This window comes from Argiope bruennichi, chromosome 7 (genome assembly GCF_947563725.1).
Source record: "Argiope bruennichi chromosome 7, qqArgBrue1.1, whole genome shotgun sequence".
NCBI classification, from domain to species: domain Eukaryota; kingdom Metazoa; phylum Arthropoda; class Arachnida; order Araneae; family Araneidae; genus Argiope; species Argiope bruennichi.
The window spans coordinates 133091219-133116622 of NC_079157.1; the positions used below are offsets into that span (position 1 = coordinate 133091219).

Consider the following 25404-nt stretch of genomic DNA (forward strand, 5'->3'; position numbering starts at 1 on the left):
CTATTTATTCTGCAAATGTATCAATTACTAATGCGAAATAGGGCCATCTTTTGTTGCAGTGATGTTTACTACTTCAAGTATCTGTCTACTTACAGAGACAAATTTTTGAAATATACCTCTAATGAGCTATTTCAGTTCATTTTCTGGATCAATATAATTGCAAATAATGAAAAATATTGATCAAGAAATTCTGCGCCAATTGAGATTCTGTAAAATGTATCAACTTAGGTAAATATATATATATATATATATATATTCCAATTACTTTTATACGCAACATACTTACAGTTATGGTGAAGGGAAGGAACTAGAATCTAAGAAATAAACGCGTTTTCACAAAAGTTATAGCTAATCGAGTATTTCTGTATTGAAAATTGTCGTTGTTAAAAATTACATAAATCAGCTCTAAAAGAAAAACTACTCAGTTCAAAGTTATATCCCTAATTAATTGCCTTTGGCAGACTAAAGGTAACATATGTGCAAATTTCCAGGGTAATATATTAATAAGTTTTTAAAATATCATATTTTACGTGATCTTGGCGTCCCGGTTTCGAGTCCTTGTTAGGGCATGGTTATTCTTTCCCCTGTGTTCTATCTGTTAGATGCATGAAAGAATCCCCCTGTAAAATGGCGTTGTGCAAGCGATTGTGTGAGTGTCATCTTCATACGAGCTAGATGTCAGACTTCTGTCCTCGGGTGTTCAGGGGTCTTTATCCTCAGAAGCTACTGCACCCCCTTTCCATTGTAACGCGGACACGACATTATCATCATCATCAATCATTTGATTCACATAATGCCATTCAAATTGCTCTGCTGACGATTTGATAATGCAAACTAAATGAATTTCCAAGTTATTCAATATTTTTCTCCTCAAACATTCCTCTTTGTTTAAACTATATCACTAAAAGGGTATGTCTTCTGCTCTAAAAATATTATATAGATAAAGAATTTTTTCTTATAATTTCCTCAGCATTTCTTGTTTTTTTCCGCCCTACACTTTTCATTTCCGATTCGATACAGCTATGCGAAAAATGCTTCTTTATATGTATTTTACCTACCCTTAAAGTTTGGACCGTGAATGTACGAACACTCTGTATATAGCTGTATACTTGTAAATGCTTATTAAAAAAGTATTTTCAAAAGCATTTCTTCTGTCTAGCTGGGCAGCTATTTAGGTACTGGTTAAAGAAAGCCATCGGTCCATTAAAAATTATTACGAGTCTTGTTGTCAAACAAATTGTAAAAATATGAATTAAATATATCATAAAATATTAACTAATATTAAGATTTTATCAGGTATTATTGGTCAGATTCCTATCTATTTCTCCACATTCACTTAATTATTGCAGCATTTATAAACACTGGTTTTCCACTTCAATGTATCAAAAAGTGGATGCTCCTCAGTCATGAATCGTAATAAATAAATAAAAACAATTTTATCTTCACAAAGCTACTAAAATTAACAATAATAACCTAAAATGACCCATAATGATGAAATAAAAAATGTGTTGAAACGTGGAACTAAATTGGTAAGTTTATGAAATAGGACCTCAAATATGCTTTGCCTGTCACAAAATGCTTAAATTTACGGTTGCATTTCTTCATGTTTTTTAAAGCAGCTTTTAAAATAAAACTAAACAAATTTGCTGAATAAGCAGAGCATAGTGTTGAATTATGCAATAAACCATGCAGTTGCGAGTTTAATAATGTTATTTAATTATTGGGTTGGTTTCCATTAAAAAGGTTCATGTATACGATGAGTATAACATATGTAAGATTTAAATTAGAACAACTTCAACATCTGATAATTTGATACATCTGCCAGCTTCAACGTCTGATGCTTAAAAATAATTTGGTGACATAGTAATGGATATTAAGGTATGCCAAAGAGATTTAATTCAAATTAATTATAATTAATATCTGAGACGAATCAGCTATTCGCCGAAGAGGACTAGTCTAATACGATTTGAAATCGTTTTGTTGATATAATTCAATTATCTTAATTTATATATTCGCTACCAAAATAGTGCTGAAATATGCATTGTGTTATTTCAAAATCTTATAACACAATTTAAATTCAGATATCAGGTTTCAGACATTGAAATATTTGTAAACCGGGCATTAACAACAATTTTCAGAGTAAATATTAGATGACTAGAAGATGTTCCCGTCTAGATGGATTATTATCCTGTTGACAATGTCTCAGATATGATTGTCACAGATTAAAGAACGAAGTTTGTTGCAAAGAATCTGATGCACATTAGCAAAGGGCTTCAGAAATAAATTTAAAAAAAACATATTATACATAATGCATTTTAAACATGAATATATATTAACATTAAAAACTTTTTTTCCTTCCAGTGATATCTTTTCTGTTCTTAATGTTCACAAACATTCAAATCAAAACTAATCATTAAAATCTGATTAAAGTAAAAAAGTGTCTACTTATAGAAAAAAATTCAATGTCGAATACAGGTTAAAAATAATACTAAAAGAAAATATTAACAATAAGTTTCAATCAATAAGTGTAAATGTAAAATTATAAAAACGGAACACTACAACTTATTGACTTTTGCTATAACTCAGCATAAAAAAAATATAGATACAATGTGAAATTTTTGATCTTATAATTATTTTTTTTTGTTCTTGTTTTTTTTTTTTTTTTTTTTTTTTGTATGGGTTTTCAAATCGATATATCATTCAATTAAACACATTAAAAGCTCTTTCTGAGTTGCTTGAAGCCAAAACAGAAATTATGATTTGCGCATGCGGTAATGACACATACCATGAATATATCCTTAAACGCATGCAGCTTAACTGATTTCGTGTCTTTTCTATCATAGATGAATAACAAATAAAATACTTAATCACTATGCTGGTTTCAGAGATAGATACAGGTATTTTGCAGCCTTATGAAGTGCACATCGTGTGCTCCTCCCCCAAGACAAACTACCATTTCAATTCATGTTTCAACATATTTCGAACTTAATCAATAATTAAATTGTAGGTTGTTTTTTCTTATCAAAGAAACTTCGTGAAAGTTATGTTTTACTTGTTTATTTTTAGCATATATATATAATCGAAAACATGAGTAATGCAATAAATATCTTGAAAACTAAACATCAATATTACATACAATTAAACATCAATATTACATACAATTAAACATCAATATTATATGCAATTAAACATCAATATTACATACAATTAAACATCAATATTACAATTAACAATCATACTGATTTTATCAGATACATAAAATTAAAGCCTTTAATTATTCCAATGGACGATATAATGATTATAAGCTCCCAATTAAAATAATATTGAAAATTTGTTTTGCAGGACCTGACCGGTGAAGTATAAATGACTAACTAATATTTTAATATATTATAAATAAATAATTAATTATAGAGTTCAACTCGACGTACTTTTAAAATACCAAAATCTTTAATTATATAATAAATCTTTAATTCAAAATCTTTAATCACACTTTAAATGCACTCAGCATTTGAAAAAAAAAAAATTCTTTTGAAGAATTTCTCAGGTAAATCTTTATTCTTTTACAAATTATATAGGATCTTTTTTCGGTCGCATCATTAGCTGAGCGGATAATTACTTTTTAAGAATTAGATTTAAGAATTTTTCAAGAATATTGTAAGCTCAAATGTGCGTGTGAAATTGTTGGAAACCAATGCATTCTTTACTACGCTCTTCAGAGAAATCGCTTAGATATGTTAATAAAATAAGTCCCTTTTTTTCAGAATTTGGTACTCGTCCATGTTTAAAAATTGCTATAATTTTCCAAAATTCTCATCAAATTTATTAATGTACTACAAAATTAATTTTTCTCAAAGAATTATTGCATAGTATAAAGTGTTTTTTTTTTTTTTTTTTTTTTTTTTTTTACGTTGTCTCTCTATTCAGCACCTTCCTGCTAATAATATTGACAGTTTGATTAACATATTTTATACATAATAATAAGAATCTTTATTTATAAAAATTATTAAAAATATTAAAAATAATTAATTATTAAAATAAAATATATAAATAGTATAAAATATTTGTATTAATAAAAAGTTTTCACTCTCAAAAATACTAAGGCTATATTATAATTCTGTATTTAGCTCTCAGCGAGCTAAGTTGTCTAGAGTATTATCAAATCAGTATTTTAGAGTATTATCTAGAGTAAATGATAGAACTACTGTGGAAAATTTTGATTCCAGAAATGTTAGATTTTAACGTTGATCTTCCTCAGAATCATTAATCATATTCGTATATGCGCAAGGAAAAATAATAATAAAAAAAATTTTTAATGCTGCACAACCATGACCTAGAACTGCCGAATTTTTGTACCACGATCTCTAATCTTTATGCCAACTAGATTATCAAATATTTCTCTAATCTGGCATCATAATAATAAAAGAATATTTTTAATAATTTTGTGGCAATCGCTCTTGTAACTGAAAATCAAACAAATGAAAAATTTTTTATTGTCAACAAAAGAACTTGCGCGAAGTTAAAATTTTTTCTTTTTGTTAAGTAAGTTGTAATATTTTTTGTTTTTATTACAACAATCTTTTGGCATTATATTATTAGTTCTCGCGCATGTTCAAAATCAATAAGGCGGCCATGTTTTTATAGATTTTTTTAGGAAGTAAACAAAACACTGTTAACATCAAACGGAAATCTTGTTCATCAAATACTAAATTAAAATGAGGGTAAATTATCCATTGTTATTTAACATCATATGGCCATTTATTATATTATTTTAAAAGATTAAGTAGAGCGCATTCATAAGTCTTGAGATTCCTAGCCGGTGTTGAGAGGTCTTTCTTCCCGGCTTCTTTCTTCAGTTTTGCATGCTGATGACATTTTCATCTTGAAGATACTTTATTTGATAAAAATATGTTACCGTCTTTTCAAGTAACTATAATTATTAAATTTTTAAATAGTTTACTTGAATTTTGATAAGATTATTTTATAGTGATTTAAATAATAATGCATGAAAACAATACTTTTAAAAATATGTTTATGACTACGAGTACCCTACTAATGAGTCAATATTTTTCTATTTGTGATATATGTAGATAGTTTGTTGAATATTTGTTTGTTTGTTTTTTGTAACAGCTGATTGTTAAAAACACATTTATGGATGTTGTGTAAATAGTACTGATATATTTTTTTAACTATTTGAAGTTATTAATTTTTTATGATTCTCTCCTTTTTATTTATTTCTTTTATTTTTGCTGTTTATAACGTAATTTAAAATGATTTAGAAAAGCTAAAAAAATTGCTATTCAACTGACATTTTTATCATCTTAAGCTTGAATTATTGTATTTACCTTAAATGAAAATTAATATAATTGCTCATCAGATAGATGCGCTTTTTAATAATAATTATATTCTTTCTGATATCTTTTATATAATTGCATTAAAGTGGACCGTGTTTTTTAATCATCATATGTAATTTTTAAAAAATGTATAGATGCAATAATAGATCAAAATTAGAACTGCTATAGAAGATACTTATTAGAAATTAATCCTTTTGTCATTTAATGATATTTGTGGATATTTAAAATAAATATTTTTAATTAATTTTTAACTGTTTTATTCTTTCATAATTTAAATATTTTTCTTCTCGAATTTAGTAGATATATTTAATGAAAGTACACTAAGAACCATTGTGTTTTACCTTTTTTTTTTTTTTATAGTGTATGGTATTTTCTCTTGTTTATTCAGTTACATTAATTACTGAGTTTTTAAATAGTTATCTTCAAAAATAATAATTTTTATGATTATTCAACTACTACATATGATTTATGACTTCTTTTTAAAACTTTTGTTTTAATGTAAATAAAGAGCTTTTGTAAGAATATTTTGTTTCATTTTTTTAAAACCTTTAATTGCTATTTTTTTTTCCTTAACAATAATACATGAAAAGCCATGAATGTTGAAGTTTTAATGTCCTAAAAATGGGAGTGTCTTTAATAATATAGCTTGAGAAAATAGTCACTGTGCAGAATTAATTATCAAAACTATACCTAAAAATTATTTTTAAAAACATTTTAGTAATTTAATTTTTTCCCTCTTTTATTGTTTGACAAGTTTCCATCAAATATAAATATTGGCATAAAATGTTTCCATTTGTTAACACATCTGGTTAAAATATTCACAAATAAATATTATGACCATATATGTTATTAGGAAAGATAACCTCTCATTGATAAAAATTATACATGTATGGCATATTTTGGCTGTTGTCTATCTGCTATATCTTTAATTTCTTGACCTAAAACTTCTTAGAAATCTTTCCTTTCCTTTAAAATAAAGATAGATTCTTCATTTCTTTTTCTCTTTCTTTTCTACTTATATCTGATATTTTTCATTTATTTTCAGCATTTAATCATGCAAGGGGAAAATCTGCCTGCTCCTCCTAGCAATAATGGAAATTCCCATACGAATATAAGTGCACCATTACCATCTGGTAAATGTAGTATGACTTTCATTGAAAAATATGTACATTGACATTTTAAATATGTTAAGTTATTATGATCATAAATCGTTATGAAAATGAGTTATTTTGTTTCAACTATTATATTTTGATGCTCTTTCTCCAAGAAATAAAGCTTTATAAATTTATTCAATTTATCTATTAAAAAATGTCTCTAAATATTTGGGAACCAAAATTTTTTTGCAGTTGGAAAATTGAAAATACGAGTGTAAAAAAATTTAATTTAAATTTAACACTAATGTTAAGTGTTTTTTAAAGGTGAGGCTTATTGTTTTATAAGTTTAAGTATATTAGTGATATTGACAAACGTTAATATTCTGGTTCCTGAGAGCAGTCTTAAATCTGAATTTGGTTATATATGTAGAATTTTTTACTAAACACTGGCTGACCTGTCACTACGGGATGGTAAAAAATCCACAGCTGTCACTATGACTATTATAGTTGAGGCTGAAAATCACAAGACACTATTTTACCCTAGGCAGTAAAAGAAATTGATTGCAGAGAAAATATAAAGAGTTTTTATATGTATTGATTTTAAAGATGAATCCATTTAGCTTAATCATTGACAATTCTTAATTCTACTTCATGAAAAATTCATATTTAAATTCCAAAATCTAAAAGTAGTAAAAAAAAAATTTTTAATCATTTTTTTGAGACATAATTTTTTTGTCATAAAATCAGAATTGTTTATTAAAATGAATTGATATGGCATTTGCCTGTAGTGTAATTGATGTCACTGAAAAAAAATTATTTGAAAATCATTAATGGATGGATCATGATATTTTTTAATGATGAAGACCCGTCATTTAAGATGCTGTATCTCATTTTGAAGTGATATTTTTGTGGTTTATTTTGTTCATTATTTTTAATCCTTCCTCTCATTTCTTTGTATGATTATGAATAATAATATTTTTGACTCATTTATAGATATCAACCCAACTGAAAGCAATATGTCAATGAATACTGACCAAGATTCAAATCTTATGGAGGTATGTCTTTTTTTCTTTTTGGGTGGTCTTTAATTATTAGTTTGCAACCAGATAATGTAATATTGGAAAATTGCATTTAATTTCTTGGAAAGCTATGTATTGAATACCATTTTAATAATTATCATAAATTATTGAATTTCCCATTTGCCTTATGTATTAAAATAAAATTATGTTTATGAAAAATATTTCTTTTGCTTTTTTATGAAATTGCATTATTTAATATCATTACTTGTTATTTTATGTGTGTATTTTTATGGTTAGTTAAATAGGCATGCATCTGAGGTTACTGAGTCCCATTGCTATTACAAACAGCCATCAACATCATGACCAATTGGGTTATCTCCATAAAAAACAGTTTATACAAATTTTTGTAGAAAATGTAGATTGCATCCAGAAACTGAATTTCAGTTAAATGGGTTGACTATTATGGTATAAGAGACTAAATTCTTAGGAATTATGAGGATATGAAATTAACCTCCAATTGACATACTAAACACTTAAAAGCGAAGTGCAATAAGACACTCAATATCATGAAATCAAACACCTCCTGGGATGCAGGTAAAGTTGCATTGATCAGCACCTATTGCTCTCTTATTTACTCAAAATTGAACTATGGTGCACCAATAAATGGATCAGCTGCTAAATCCACATTAAAAATGTTAGACTTGGTCCATCATGAAAGGCTTCAAATTAGGGGTGTTTAGAACAACTCCAATTCCTTAGTGGTGAACCATCTTAAGAAATTTGAAGCTGCTTACTGACTCTCTCTATATTTTACAATATTAAGTACAGTGAGTTTTATTTTCAACATTATAAGGTTATAAATACTACTTTGGGATCCCTATTTTCAATTTGACTGTCTTTCACCCCAACTTCTGGCTTTAGAATTGGGGAAATTAGTAATCTTCAATCTCAAGTACTTTGAGATTGAAGATTTTGTAATCTCAAATATTGAAGGTTCCCTACCTTGGCAAGAAATGCTCCTTGATTTTATTGATGATTTTTTACACTTTTTAAAATCACATATATGAGATATGGTATTTCAGAAATATTTCTATGATTACATACAACATTGTTCTGAGTATATTCATATTTACACAGCTTAAAATTTGATAGTCATGTCAGTTCAACTGCAATTTTTCCAGATATCACAATTGCTAGGGTACTTCCTTTCTGCCCTGTTTATACTTTTAAATTCTATGCTATCTATTTGGGGCTTTACAAACTCTCTACAGTGAAATTTAAGAAGGCCATTTCTATATAAATTCTAAAAGTGGAATTGATGCTCTAAGAAGTGGTAAATATAATAATTATCCTTTTATGATGAAATGTTTAGATCTCCACTATGCTCTCAAAAATATCAAAATCAGATATTATTGGATTCCTGCATATATTGGGATTCCAAGAAATAAAAAGATGATTAAAACAGCAAAAACTGCTTATTCCTTTAGTTGATGGTTTGCAAGTTATTAAATTTTCTCAACTACGCATATAGCAAAGAATCTAGGATATACAATCAAATGATAAATTTAAAATCTTGCCTTCAATCAAAGGCTTTAGTAACTTCACTACTAGAAAACATATCATTTTGACAAGACTAAATGTAGGGCACACGTTTTTAATTCACCACCATTTTTTATGCTCTTATCCAGCTCCTATTTTTAACACATGCAATTCCATTTTAAACATTGAGTATATTCATGCAAACAAACTCTTTTTTCTCAGAGACAAACCCCCTTTTGGTACACATATCATTGATTTAATTGGTAACATTGGTTTCAATCTTAATGTTAGTGTTTTTTCTTTCCTTAGTGAAATTCATCTTTTTAAAATGATCTAACTAAATTTTATTATGATATTAAAAAAATAATGAACATTTGCCATAGTTATCTAAACTGACCTCCTTGTGATTAAACCAAACTCATCACTAAGCTATCTTATATGCATAACAAAAACTTTTATTAGATTATCATAATCTAATTGAATTTATCTTCTGCATTCCTTAATTAACCTACTCATAAACTTAAGACATTGAATAAATAATAATAAATTGTTGCCATCATAAATCCTAACATGGAAAATCTCGCCTTGTATGGTTAAGCATTAGGATTAGTCTAACTAAAAAGATTCATTTTCTTTCTTGTTTAGTTCAATCATAATAAATATTACTTTCTGATAAGCATGATGATTCATATATTGGAATCCTGATTTATTATTTTTAGGTCTTCATTGAATAATTACACTTACGAAAAGAATAGAAACAGATTTGCTGAAATTAAAACAGAAGAAATCAACTTTTATCATTTTTTTGTATTAAAATATTATAATTTATATATCATTATTTAGATAAGACTAAATGTTATAATTATTTCTTTTTTGTTGAGGATTTTTTAATTTTTATTTATTTATTTTTTGCTGGTAGTTTTAATTTATATTTGTACTTAGGCGTAAAAATCCAAAAGGTGATACTGTTTTTCATGATCACTCCTAGATTGAGCTGTATTGATGCAACCTCATTTAATATTATTTATTGAGCAAGTCAGCTCACATATAGAATATGAAAGAGAATGTTTTAATGTTTTTTTAGTGCGGCATTAACCTTCTGACATTTTTTTAAGCTGATCCTCTGTTTTGTAAGTATTGAAATAGTTAATTATCATACAAAAATAGTTAATTATCATTTTTAGTTTAGGGGAAATAACCATGTTGTACTCTGTTGAGTATCTTCTTAAAAAGAGTGAATGGAAAAAAAAATTGAAATAAATAAAATTTTATTATAAAATTGGTTATTTATTTTGTTTAAAATAAGATTTGTTTATCAAAATAATTTGAAATGTTTCGCATCTAATGTCCTTTAATAAAATTTTGCACTCTCTTAAGATGTAGCATTTCACTAAATAAGTGTGAGATAAAGCACTTTAAAAATTACCATTAGCAGAAAGGTTTTAATATTTATTTGTAGAAATTATTCTTGTTCTTTCAAATTGCTTCAGATCTTACTATTATTGACATCCAGCATGTACATACGATTTTCAATTTTGAATCTAAAATTTACGTTTAGAAATTTAAACGTTTCATGCTATTTGTTTTGTACTAATTTAGAGCTACCCAACTTTGTGAGTAAACATATTATGTGCAACTTTTTTCTAGAAGTTTTATTTTTATTAACTCCTTATATTGTGATGGTATTTTAAATCTTTTGGAATGGATATATGTGGAAGTGCAACCGAATGGAAGCTGGTGAACACCAGCTTTCCATAAAGACCAGAGCATTTTCACCCATTAAGCCTAGTACACATTATATTTAAAACAATTTACATAATAATTTATTAAAGGTACTCTTTGCATAGAAATGAAACAATTTTTAAACATGTGACAATAGATATATCTTCAATCATGTTTTTAAAAAATTAATTAAAATATTTGATGTCTAATGCTAAAAAATGTATAGCACATTTTATTATGGCTGATAATACTTAAAATAGCATCAGATAGTTAATGCAAGATATAAAAACATAAGAAAAATTAAATATTTACATTTAGCATTTTAAAGTACTATGAAAAATCTCAAAACTCGGATCAGTGTAGAGACCAACATTGCACAATTTACATTCATAAGAAAATGTCATGTCTTTTATCTTGCTTCAAACGAACTCTGAATCTTTTAAGTTTTTAATTATCTATTTTACCATAAATAATAATAATTTATCATAATTAATTTTGTCATGATTATCGAAAAAAATCTGTAGATTAGTCTTTCATAAATTTATTTATCCTTTACTCCATCTGAAAAGATAAGCAGTCTATTAGCCATGACTGCACAAATGAAACCAAAAAGAGTAAAATTCTAACATAAATGAGAATATAAATTATAAAAATGCATGCATTTACATTAGCATGCAATGTTTTTGTAAAGATTTGTGAAAATCAAATGATTTATTTACAGATATTTGTCCATCCCCAATCTGTATTCAGAGAGAAAAATATTAATGTATGAAACAATTTTGGAAGAAACATGGATTTGTAATGCCATCTAATAAAGAGCATTTCATTTCAAAACCCCGATGTATCTTCTGTCAGTAGGTCTGCTAGTGTTTTTCTGGATTGATATCGAGTGGTATTCAGCTCTGAGCAGAATCCAATTTAAACACCCATGTGCATTGTTTTTCTTGAAGATATCAAAGTGTTCTTTAAATAATACTCATATCATAATATGACTGTTTATTTTAACATTTTCAAAACAACTTGAAGATCGTAGCTTTGACAACAGACAGTAGATATCATCTAAAGGCAGAAATTAAAAATCTTGAATTATTAACTGAAATAAATTTTTTTAATACCCTCATTCCTGGAGTTTTTGTCCATCAAAACTTATCAACTGGTGCAGAAATAAAATTGATAAAATAATTTGATAAATGAAAGGTTAAATGCATTTTTGTCATATTTTGTAATTTTTTCAGGGTGATTTTCCACAGAAAAGAAGAGGTGGCTGGCCTAAAGGCCGAAAACGCAGGCGTGGACCACGAGATATGAATGCCCCAAAGCAACCCCTAACTGGTTATGTTCGTTATTTGAATGAAAATCGTGAAAAAGTGAGAGGTGAAAACCCAGGTGCAAGTTTCTCAGAAGTTACAAAAATTCTTGCTTGTGATTGGAGTAAATTAGGATCACATGAAAAACAAGTGAGTTTTCGTTATCTATGCCCTGCTATTAACTCAGTTACCCATGTACCTATGACTTGCTCTTTTTCACTCAGTTAAAAAGTATAATTTGAGCAGAATAATAAACATGGTATCTGTATCTTAGTTTCTTTTCTTCAACTGAAATAATGTAGTTTTGTGCTTTTTTTTTTAAATTTTATATTTGAATAAATTTTCCTTTGATTAAAAAAAATTAATTTTAACTTAAATTTAATATAAAAATAAGACTTTAATTTTGAAATAGGATGCTTAATTTAAATTTCTGTTTGTGAGGAGTGGGGTATATTAAATCTTACTATAAAACAAACTGTACTGTGGGCTATTAAAGCTAAATATTTCCTGGCATTTCAAGCCATGTATAAATTTTATAATAATTGCTTTGCTTGCTATGGATTATTTTTAATAATCATGTCTATTGTTTTAAACTCCTGTTTGACTTTAAAAAAATTTGTTACTAAAATACTATTTGTTAAATGTTTTTGGTAAATAAACATCCAGTTTCATTTTTAATTACTTTTTGATAAGAAAAATTATCAGTTCATGTCTTTTGAAAACATAAATATTCATTTGTAACAAGTTAAATGGATATTTTCATTACTTTTTGTGTATGATATATATTGGAAAAGGTCCTCTTGTTTATTTATTGGTTTATTTTTATATGTATGGGTTCCCACCTTTTTTTTTTTTTTTTTTTTTTTCTCCCTTTGATTTTGGCTCTGAAAATAGTTTTGTGAGATTTTGGATTTAATGTGTGTTTTTAAAATTTCTTATTATATACACACATTTACTTAATATGAACATATAAGAGAATCCATTAACAGATTCTTTTATGATCAAAAAATGATAATATGTTGTCTATTTATTATTATTATTAAAAAAGGAAGAAGGGTAGATTTCTTTCTATACCTAACACCATCAAGCATAAATCCTGGCCGAAATATCACTTTTCAATTAGCCCAGGAGCATTAAAATATACATAAATGCTAATTTCTGTAATAATGTGTCATGGAATTAAGGAAAGTTGTTGCATTTGTTATACAGTAACTATTCTTCACATATTTAATAGACATTTTGTTTGTTCGTGATCTGTTGAAAATATATTGGAAACCTTTCATTTCTTTTAAAATACATATCATGATGTATGATCCTTTTTTATAATTTAGGATTATAAAACAAAAAATGGGTTGCATTTTTAAAAATCAGTACAAAACTTTTTAATTTGCGATTATGTTAAAAGAATATTTTATATTTGATAGATATTGAAATAAGTTTTTCTTAATTTATGCAATTCTTGTAGAAATATTTAGAAGAAGCAGAAAAGGATAAAGAACGTTATATGAAAGAACTAGAACAATACCAGCAGACTGAAGCATATAAAATCTTTAAAAAGCAGCAGGAAAAGAAGAGAAAGGGTTATTAACATTCTTTATTACAATATTTATTTACTGAATTATTTTTCATCAGTGAGATACTAGTGATATGCTTTTCAAATTTATAAACACAATTGTTTCAGAATATGAAGATGGAGATGGATCTTATTATACTTCTTCAACTGTTGAGGTATGGGTACTATTCAACTTAAGTTTATTAATTCAACTTAGTTTACATAGAATATTAAACTTTTACATATTTTGCTTCAAAAATAAAATTATACAATATTTTTTTAACATTTTTCTTTTTAGTGTGACAAATGTTTTTAATTTATTTTTAATTTTTAAGAAGATTTATGCATGGCTTTTAAAAGCTATATATTGCTGAATTTTATATCTGGAATCTATTAGTTATTATTTTGAGGTTTTTAAGAATGTAGCAGTATTTTGAAAGAAACTTAAAGGAGATTCACTGGCTGAATGCATTTGTTTTGGGGGACAAAAAAGAAGGGAAGAGTAATTTTTTATTAGAAATTTTTATTTCTTCCCTTAATGTGTATTTTTCTGCTTTCTTGCTCTAATCAAAGGATATGTATCTGTAAAGAAATTTTGTGAAATATTTTATACTTGAATGTAAGATTAAATAATGTACACATTATTTATGGGTCTTATTGTGTACTAGCCGTTTTTGGCGACCAGACGGTTCGCCAATCTTAATGCTCGTTAAATTTTTAATAATTAACTACTTTATGTAATTCCTACTTTAATAGCTTCTTCATTAAAATATTTTAAATACTTCAAATTTCAATTCACTCAGAATATTATAAAGGCCTTCAGTCATAACATAATCTTTATCTCTCCAATTTTCTGTTAGCTCCTGTAGAATTTATGCTCCGTAGAGTGTCCGAGAAGATTCGGTGGATACCTGGAGCTAAGCCTGTGTTTGCTAGAACGCTACGAGTTGGTTAGCTGTTTTCTTAGAAGGTTTCTCCGAACGTATTCGAGGAACTATCCTTGTTGTGTCGAATAGAACACTAATAACTAATTTAACCTAGATGATGAACTGTAATTTTGTGTAAATAAAGAATTTGATTATAACGCTATGCTTTATTGGATCGTAGATTGGATCAAGACTTTACAGCTTTAATATTGATTAATCTGCAATTAATATAATAATATTTTTTACTGGAACAAAGCATGTTTTTTTTTTTTTTTTTGGTAATATGATTACTGAAAACAGAGTCACTGAGCATTTAAACCTTATGGGCACTAAAGAATATCTTTCTTAATTTATGTAATATCTCAAGAATTTGTCAATTTTTAATTTCCTTTAATCTGTTTTATTTTAATTCAAAAGTGCTTCAGAATGAATCTGAAAGATCGATTAATTAACAATGTTTAATTTTAAATGCATAAAACATTAAGAAAATAAACAGAATCATTTGAAATAATCAACCGAAAAATGTTAGCCCTAGCCTCATTGCTGTTCGAAAAAAAAACTGAAGGCTTACTCATTTGGCGGTGGGGAAAATGAAAGGAACTTTTTTGGTGGGAAAATTAGTTTTTAATTAATAATTAAAATTTCAAAAAAAGGGACCCCAGGTGCACATTCCCGACCTCCAAGATATACACGTACTAAATTTGGGAGCTGTAGGTCAAATGGTCTTTTCTGTAGAGCACCAACACACACACACACATTGAGCTTTATATATATGTATAGGTCACAAATTATATTTTGCTTTAATGCGTTACTTAAATTTATTATCTAAAAATCATATTAGAATTAATCTCTTTAATGCATTTAATATTATTTCAAACTTTGCGGCAGTCATAAAAAAATGTTTACTAAATTCTGATGTCATTATTTTGAAAACATTGTGGAGATTATTTTGTTTATATGTATTATAATTTATTGTAAAAGATTAAGTTTTCACATTTTATGGAACAATTTCATTATATTTTGTAACAAAAGACAGAAAGATTGATTGTAAAAAAAAATAAATTAATACTAAATAATTAAATCTGCGATTAAGGTAATTTAACACTGTAAGAAATTTTGGTGCAAGATAGCTCACGTAATTTATTTTGCTGAACTGTGGAAAACTAATCTTAAAATAAATACATACTTGCAGCAAGCACTATTTTTTAATTAAAAATTTTTAAGCCTTATTTAATACATTAAGAAATTTTTATTATAATATTTGGGTTGAAATTTAACTAATTATTATGAATAGTCACTTTTGGTGACCAGCTGGTTACTGTTATATTAGTTGTATTTATTTTAAATTTCTTGTGCATGATGTTCCTACTTTTCTCAACAGAGTATTTTAAATCATCAAATTGAAGCAGTGTTCTATTTATTTTGTATCATCCTAACAGAATAGAATCAATTGATATTATAGTACAATTAAAATCTTGCATTTCTTAATAAGTTATTTAAGAATGCGTATTTTCTTTTGCAATAATGAAATTAGTATAATCTTCCTTTCTTTGTTTTCAGCATTGGAAGAAAATCATACCATTAAATATTTGAATAAATAATGAAAATTTCAATTTTATTGCAATGTTGTTCAGTTGTTGAAAATTATGCAAAAAAGAATATATATATATATATATATATAATTTAAATTGTTAGAATTCAAGAAAAATTTGAATGGCAGTTACATTGATATCAAGAAAAAGTTAATTTAAAAAAAAAATTGAAAATGTTACAAAAATTAATTTTGTGCAATAATATTTTTGTTAGTTTCAAAAATTGATAAAATTTTGCTTAATACATTCACATGCAGTTTTAAAATATGGATAGAACTTGCAGTGTTATATTTTTATCTTCTATTTAAAAGAAACTTTTCTTTCAAAATATTTGTAGAGTAATAAAATTGTGAAAGAGACAACTAAAAAAATTAAATTTTTTTTTTTTTTTTTTTTTTTTTTTTTTTTTTTTTTATTATTGATGGGTAGCCGTCATTTGTATTTATGAATGGAATTAATATCTGACTGCTGTAACTGCCCTGTGTGTTAATTGTTAGTCATAATTTCGGGGATAAAAAATTCCTAGATTTACATTTCCACCTTCCAGTGTATAGTTAATACATAATTCTAAGTAGAATATGCTGTCTTGTGAAGCCTTAAAACACAGGCATGAATACAAGATTCTTCTTTAATATTAGTAAAATTTTTCTAGTTTCTATTATCCAATGTGTAAAATTTTTCTAGTTTCTGTTAATCCAGTGTGCTATAAAACAACATTTCCATTGCATATATATCATAATTTGAACATATATGTGCATTAATGTGTATAATCACTGACATACATTAAGACATGTAAACTTCACTGAGGTAATTTACTTTTAACATCTATGTATCAAAAGCCTTTTTGTATTTTTAAAGCCAATGAATGAAACCCATAATGATGGTGAAGCTCCTGGTTTTGACATTCCAATCTTTACAGAGGAGTTCTTGGATCACAACAAAGGTAAACAAAGAGTTCTGAATTTTATAGAAAACAATATAGCATTTTTAATTTTAAGAATGGTATTTTGTTTTTGCTCTGTTTAAAACTCAATATTTTCTCCCAAAGTCATTTATCGTTTCAAATATTTAAGTTCAAATAAATATAACTGAACATTTTAAAGAATTATTTATAATTTTTCAATATTTTAAATTAAAAAATACCTGTTTGATATTTGATTGATAATTTATTACTGGATAAGTTAACTTATGGACACTGAAATAATTAAATTAAAAACATTTCAAATTTTAATGTTTTTTTTTTTAAGTTAAATAATCTTATCATCCTAGAATGTCTTGAAATGTTTTGAGTTTTTTTTTTATTAATATTTTTATTTTTCATTTAAAATGTTTAAAATTGTATAAGGGCAAGCAGAAGTTAACTTCATTCTTGGTTTTTCTTAATCTTCATTGGTTTACTCTAAGACAGCTTAACTCATTGTACATAATTGCAATTTGATCATGAAATTATACACTTTTATCAGTAAATAAGTGCCTTGATTAGATTCAAACTGCAGCTACCATATCTTAAATAAATTGGCATGCAACAAAAGAAAGAAGAAACAAGGAAGGAAGGAAGTACTTTTGTGTACTTATCTGAAAAGGAAGTAAAAGAATAATAGTAGGGGAAAAAAATTAATTTCTTTTTCACATGAGGTTATTATTCATATACATATTTTGTAATGCATTTTTAGCATATTTCATTTCATATGAACTGCATCTGAAATAGTAATTCATTTCTTTTTTAAATTTTTTATAACAACGAAAAGAATTGCAAACAAATAAGTTGCCTCTTAAAATTTTTTTATAAATCTGTAGTGGAAGAATGGTCTTGTGTTTCAATTATTTTTATAAATCATTTTAGTATGTTATCATTCTTGTAGAACTGGTATAATATTTATGCAGTTCTATTCAGAATATACAGATAATTCAGCTTTTATGTTTATTATCAGTAATTACATTACATTTTTGTTCTTTGCATTTTAATTTTTTTTGCTATAGTAATTCTAAAGAGAATAGCAAAGTATTAAGAAAGTAACATGAATTATTTAACTTTGTTGAATAACCATGGAAAAATTACCAGTATTAAACATATATACATTTGTACTTATTTTTCACATTATTAAAAAAGTGATGTGATAACTATGATTAATTTTGTGCATCTCTTTCAGAAGAATATTTCATAGAATATTTTTCCTACTTTATGTATTGTAAAATGATGATGTCAACGTCATCATTTTACTGTCCAAATAATCATAGTTGTTTTATTTCTCTATATATATGTATGTGCCCCATTTTATTATATTTTGATCTAGGGTTGTTTTTTTTCAAGGCTTGTAATAATTTTTGTGCCATTAAAAAATTCATGTCTGATATTCTCCCTAAATAAAATTCATCGGCAAATTTGGCAAATGTTTGATAACTAAAGAGCGTCCTATCTAAAAAAATCTGATCAACTATGAGAAAATAATAGAAGTGTTTGGCTTTTGATGTCAGAATTTTAAAAAAAAATGACGGCAAATTTTGGGATTCTTATATATATATATATATATATCAATGAATAAGAACCATAAGCTCCATATTTTCAGAAGTATTATTGCTATCTGTTCTGAATACTGTGTATTGTTTCATCACAATAATATTGCTATCTGTTCTGGATTTCTGTGTGTGGTTTCATCATTTATTTTCTTATTTATCTTAATAGTAATCATGTTATTGTGAATTCATCAGATACACTGCAACCCTTGAGTCTGTATGAATGTATTGAAAAATATTGAACTATTAATGCATTGAAAAGTACATGTAAACTGCTGAAATAAAAATTTTCTTCCCTAAACTTAATTTGACATTATTAATAAATGCTGTTAATTAATTTTTAATTCTTTTTTTTAAAAATTAATATTTTATTTTGCCTAAAGTCTTTAGTTGGGTTTTTGACTTCAATAACATTTTGTTACTTAGTATTTTGAAATAATAATTAAATAGCTGATAAAGTTACATTTTCGGTATGTATCTTTTTCCATCCTGTAAAGAACCATAAAAGAGCTGACATTTTAAATATTGATATGTAAATGTTTCTCTCATTTATTTGATGATGCCGGGTGTTGATTCTACAGGGTTGCCACAGTGCTGGGAAAATACTGGAAATTTAAAAATCGTCTAAAAAAACAACAAAAATAATGCTTCTTTAAAAACCAAGAAAACACAGGGAAATTTACATTTCTTAGTGCTCCCTTCCCTTCTTTAAAAAAAAGCTTTAAAATTGCATTTTCTTTTTTGAAATTTATACCTTTAAAACATTTTTTTTAATGCAATAAAAGAAAAAATTATGAGGACCAATCCCCCACCCCTCTCTGTTTTATGGGTTAAACATTGAGCCAGTGTGAAAACGATCTTTTAATAAGTTGGTGAGCTAAAATTCAATGTAATTTTGATTTCATTGAAGAATTTTTCTTATTTTGATGCAAAGATTTCATTGAAGAATTAGTTAATGATTTTTTTTTTTTTTTCTGTTAGTAAAATTATTGTTCAGTTCTGATTTGTGCATTGGTAAATAATAGGGATAGGGAAGAACCCACTGGAAGGAAACAAATCATTTCTTTACTAAGCACTCAACCAATGTGCATGTATTTTTGTACTGGATTTTTTGTGAATAAATTTGACAAATAATTCTGAGATGTGATTGAAGCTTATCTGAAATTCAATAAGTAAACATGATGTTATTTTCTGAGCATTATTTGTTTTTAAATTGGTCTTAAGTTAAAAGAGTGGTACAATCTTTCAAATGCAGTTAAGAACATATTGTGCAATAATTAAAGAAAAGAAAATAAAGCAATGTCATTTTGAGGATGTTAAATAAATCTGAAGATTTCTTTAAAAACCTGGAAATGTCAGGGAAATTCAAACTACAGAAATGAAGGCCACCTTGTTGAAAGATATGGGTATGTTACAGGTCAATTCCTAATCATAATCTGTTTATTGTATTCTGAAATACTGGGGATGGCTGTACAGTTGACAGCAAATTACAGAAAAAGATATTTTAAGATATCTAAAGTCTTGGCAGTTAAGGAGTGATTGGCTTTCAGTTTTATTGTCTCTTCTAATTTCATTGAAGCATCTGGATTAAGACAGTTAGTTGTATAGGCATTTTTTTAAATTACTATAAGCAAGATCTTTCATTCATCTTAGCGTAGTTATCAGAATTATTTGCAGTTCTAATTGTACTACTCATAACTTTCAATAAAGGTTTTAATTCAGAAATTGTATTAAAACCATATTCTCTTTGATATATATTAATTATATTTGGACTTACCTGCTTCCTGGCATAGGGGTAGCACATCTTCCCTGTGAACTGGGCATCCCGGGTTCAAGTACCGGTTTGGGCATGGTTGTTCTATCTGTGAGATGTGTGAATGTGCCCTCCTGTAAAAGGGGGTTGTGCAAGCGAATGAGTGATGCGTGAGTAGTCAAGTCGTACACTTGGCCCGAGTTGGCTCTACGATAAAAACGAGGCACTCCCTCTTAGGCTTAAATCGGCTGTCTTTGAACAGCGGGCTTGTCTGTGGCAAGTGCCATAAGAAACAACAACATATTTGGACTTAAATATTACTTGTAACAAATCTATAAATTACTCACAACTAAATTTTGTATTTGCTAATTATTATACCTTTTGTGTGTGTAGAATATATTGTGAAATGAATTGAATATTTATTTTATAATGCCTTTATCTCTTTTAATAAATAGCCAGGGAAGCTGAGTTGCGACAATTAAGAAAATCTAATACTGAATATGAAGAGCAGAATGCCATTTTAACCAAGCATATAGAAAATATGAAGTCAGCTATTGAGAAACTTGAAGTTGAGAATTCACAGCAACGTAGTAATAACATTGCTTTGCAGCAACATTTGGAAACCTTAAGAACTGTTCTGTTGGAGAAATTTGCAGATTTCCCATTACCAGGTAATAGTTCGATTTATTTTTTATCTGCTTTATTGCTTTTCTAGTTAAAATACAATTTTGTATTGTATTAATGATATAAATCATGTTATTTGCTCCGTAAATGGTGATGAAGATTTTTTTGGAAATGATGTTTCTACATTTTTACTGTCTAAGTTTTATTTCATATTTATATACTGAGAAATGCTTATTGTTTATTGAGATTTGGAACTAATTGAATATATTTTTTGGTTGCTTGCTACTTACAAAGCAACCATGTCTTGAATTTTAACAACCAGTGGCAAATAGTTCCAACTTTTTTCACGTCTGGTATAAACATCATTGTTTACACACACAAACACACACACTCACAAAGAAAAAAATAAATTAAATGCATTTTTGGTTGGAAAAAAAAATCTGGTGTCAGTGTTCTTCCTCTAACAGCATTTTCCAAATTATTATGATTAGAGTTGCTTGATGAGCAGCAATATACTGTGCATCTTATGACTACAAATTAGATGTTTTTGTTCTCCAAAAAAATTTCTGTTTGCTATACAATAATTGCTATTGACTGAAAAGTTGTTATATAGCTGCATTAAGTGAGATATTTAGGAACTTCTTATTTAATATATAAAAATGAATTTTTGTTTGTTCGTATTTTATGCACTACTGTACCACTCATCCGATTCCTATAAAACTTTGCCAACTTATTGCTTGCACTTACTTGTGTGAAGGTTATAGGCATGGTACAATTATTATCAAATATATTAAAGTGAATTTTTGTTTGTTCATATTTTATGCATTCCATACCATTCATCCAACTGCAATAAAATTTTGCCAACTTATTGCTTGCATTTGCATGAAGCTTATAGGCATAATAAAATTATATCTAATATACAAAAAGGAATGTTTTTGTTCATATTTTATGCATTTCCTCATACCTTTAATATATGTACAGGAAGAATACAGGGCATTTTTTTTTTTTCCTGTTTTGAGTGGCAACCCTGAAGTAAAATTAAGTATATCTAAGAATTACTGCGAATTTCAGAACAAAAGTTGATACATATACATAAAAAGACATGCTCAATCAAATAATTAAAAAATATCAATTTCTGTAATTTTTCAATTTTGGTAATGGTAAAATTTTGAGATAGTTAATTAACTGTGTTAATCAATTTGTCATTAACAGCAAATCTGTCCCTTTAAACCATTTCCATCAACACTACTTTTGTGAAATTATGATAATAAATAACAGCGTTACAGAAGGTGCCCCCCCCCCCCTTTTTGACAATTGTATAAGTGCTTTTGTTATCATAAAATCATATTATTTGGTTTTCTATATATAATGGTTGAATTTTAAATAATAATTGTAATTTTTTTTTCTTTAATTCAGCATTTTTAATATATGTATGCTACTGAATATTTTATTTTCCCATTTAATAATGTTTTACTTTTTAGGAACAAATGAACTACCTACTCCGGAAACTATAGATTCATATATGAATCAATTGCATAGTTTATTGGAAAATCCCAATGAAAATGAAGTTTTGATATCGAAAATTCGCGAAATTGTCAGCAAGTTAGATTATCCATGAAAAAGTAGAAATCTTATTTGCAGTTTTGTTATCATTAATGCATCAAATGTTAAATGTACATAATCTCATTGCTTCATTTCTTTTCATTATTTTGTACTATATGATTTTATGTGCTATTATAAGAAAGCAATGGTTTTCCATTATTATTATTTTGTCATGTCTACATTTATATGTCTGTAGAATTTCATATTTATTATTTTTCTTTTGAAAATATTGTTTAATTGTCGTGATGTAAACTGTTTAAATTATTAATAAATGAGATTTTTGAAATGGTTAATGAGGAAGCAAAATTTATTCAAATGGTATGTTTTCCAAATACCATGTAATTTATAGTTCTGTTTGCCATTTCTTAGAAAGAATAATAAAAAGTGTTTTTAGCTTTTTTTCTCCCTAACATTCCAGGAAATCAAAGAATAAATTATTAAAATAAGAGTTCCTGTGTATATTTAATCTTTCTGTGTATGAGACCTTATATAACTTGGAAAAGATTTGATTTGCAACTAATTCCTTAGATTTACTTTCTTAAATTAATTCTGTGAATTGAAATTCATTCTTCTAATGAATGTTCCATTACATAATTTCACAGTACTGAAGAAAGAAAATTTTCAATTCATCTTGAGTTTCTAGCATGGCGAAATTTGTGAGATTAAAATATTACTATTATGTCTTAATTATTTATTAAAAACAAGTTAATATGCTACAATTGTTTACCTTTTTATTCTATATTGCATTGGTATCATTTTTTAGGTGTATATTAATCTTTATTTAAGAATCTGTAAAACTGGGATAATTCTAAAAAAAAGATAGGAGGGCATTGAATCTTTATAGAGATTTTAGATGTCTTCAATTAATTCTGCATTTTGTACTTAAACTTTTTTTCACTAAATGAAGTATTCATTTTGCATTTGCATGTGACTTTTATCATTTCCAACTTTTTATAATGTAAATACTGTATTCATTATGAAAATAATCAACTGTTTTATTAATGTGCATTTTTCTTCATTTCACTATATTGTTGAGTCTTGTCCAATATTTAAATGACAGTATTCAAATTTTGCTTTAGGCTTACATGCAAACCTTGTTTTTTTTATGTTAATATAATGTTTTATCATGACATGTAAACACTTAAGAAAATTGTGTGAATTTTGTTAAATACATATATGCATTTTTGTAATATTTTAGATAGCTGCAATTTGTCTATAATAAAATTTTTGACTCCCAAATCAGCATTTTAGTTAAGAATTAATATTACTGACTTTTAAATCCCATTCCTAAATTGTAAACAACTAAATAAATTCTTTTATAAATATCTGGTTCACTGATGGAAACTAATTAGCATGTATCATTTATTTTACAAAATGAAATTATTTACAGTCAGTTGTGAAATTTTTTTTCATGTGATAAGAGCCTTTTATTTGACACATTTGGAAGCATCCAGCAGGCATTACCTTATTTTAATCCGTTGCTGCTAAGTTGCAATATATGTGCAGACCTTCTTAAATCTTTTAGCCTACTTTGCAAACTTGTGTTTTTCTTTTGTTTATGATTTATATGCATCACAGCACCTTCAAGTATCTCTGTTTATTTAGTTCAGGGTGATTTGGATGCAAGTTTTCATTATTTATATGAAAGACTGCAATCTTTCTGATAACAGTTAACTTTGAAAAATGTGTTGCTCATCTACAGTATTGCTTGCTGAAGTACACTAGAAATTTATAGATTATTACAGAAAACTATTTCAAATTAGGAGGAATCAATGAGTCATGGATATGATAAAAATTAATACAATGTAGGAAAGAAAAGGGGTCTGCTCATTCCTCCAATAAATGCATTCATATCAGATATTGAAGATTCTGAACCAGAGATATTCACCAACAATAGCGATGATGATCCATATTTTGTACCTGAAACTGGAACTAAAGATTTAGTCAAAAATCTGATTATGTATCAGAGTCATTTATTTACAATGAAGAACATGCTGGCATTGTTCCAATATCAGTCTTTTCCACGAGCAGTAATATTGTTGGACAAAAGAAAAAAAAGTGCAATCTTTGATGGAACAATCTGAATTTGCATTTGCAACAACTGCAATCAGAATTTCACTCTGAGCCTGACATGTTTCCATCACAGAATAAAGGGTAGCTTTTCCGATTCCAGTCCAAGATATACAATTGGCAGTTTGAATTTTTGACTCAAATATAGGTGTAAAGGCAGATGGCAATACTACCCAACAGATTTTTTTCAACAATCAGAAGCTCAAAATGTAAATTGGGTCTCTGTTTTCTTCCTAGAGAAAACTGTTTGCATGTATTTCATTTAAATGAAAAAAGAAAAGAAAAAGTAAATAATGTTATATCATAGGCAAAGTTGCTTACAAACTATGTTTTGAATTTTTGTAAATAATTAAAATAAATTTATAAGAATCATTAAATGTATTATACATATCCTACTGAGTTAAATATTTTAAATGTACATGCTATCTTTGTTCTCTTTCCATTTCTTTTCCAAAATCTTTTCACCATTTGCAAATTCAGGGGTTAATTTTGAGAAAATGTAGTATTAAGAATTTTTTAGGTAATTGGACTATCTTCACCAAACAACCTGTTGTCTACCATAATAGTATTTATTTATTCATGTCAGTCAATTTTGATGAAGTAGCCCTATCATAACAGGAAATATTATTTTCGATCAAGCTTGCATAATAACGATAGAACATTCTGATGGTTAATTAAGCTTGCAAAGTTCTGAAATGAAATAGCAAAACAGTTCCAGTTTTTGAGGGGGTTCAGTAGG

At 26.9% G+C, this 25404-nt stretch overlaps 1 protein-coding gene across 4 annotated transcripts in view; it reads left to right on the forward strand.

Annotated features, from left to right (window-relative positions):
* The window catches only part of LOC129975190 (high mobility group protein 20A-like), an 86449-nt gene extending 62734 nt beyond the window's left edge, over positions 1–23715 (forward strand). The window contains exons 1-9 of one of the 4 annotated variants that reach the window (XM_056088168.1): positions 4444–4539; positions 6397–6484; positions 7439–7500; positions 11961–12182; positions 13498–13612; positions 13714–13760; positions 16961–17045; positions 20825–21040; positions 22475–23714. In XM_056088168.1, the coding sequence (XP_055944143.1) occupies positions 6406–6484; positions 7439–7500; positions 11961–12182; positions 13498–13612; positions 13714–13760; positions 16961–17045; positions 20825–21040; positions 22475–22611 (963 nt within the window). In that variant the 5' untranslated portion in view covers positions 4444–4539; positions 6397–6405 and the 3' untranslated portion in view covers positions 22612–23714. The other 3 variants (XM_056088167.1, XM_056088165.1, XM_056088166.1) reach the window with 3 other exon arrangements.
* Positions 23716–25404: the final 1689 nt, after the last annotated feature.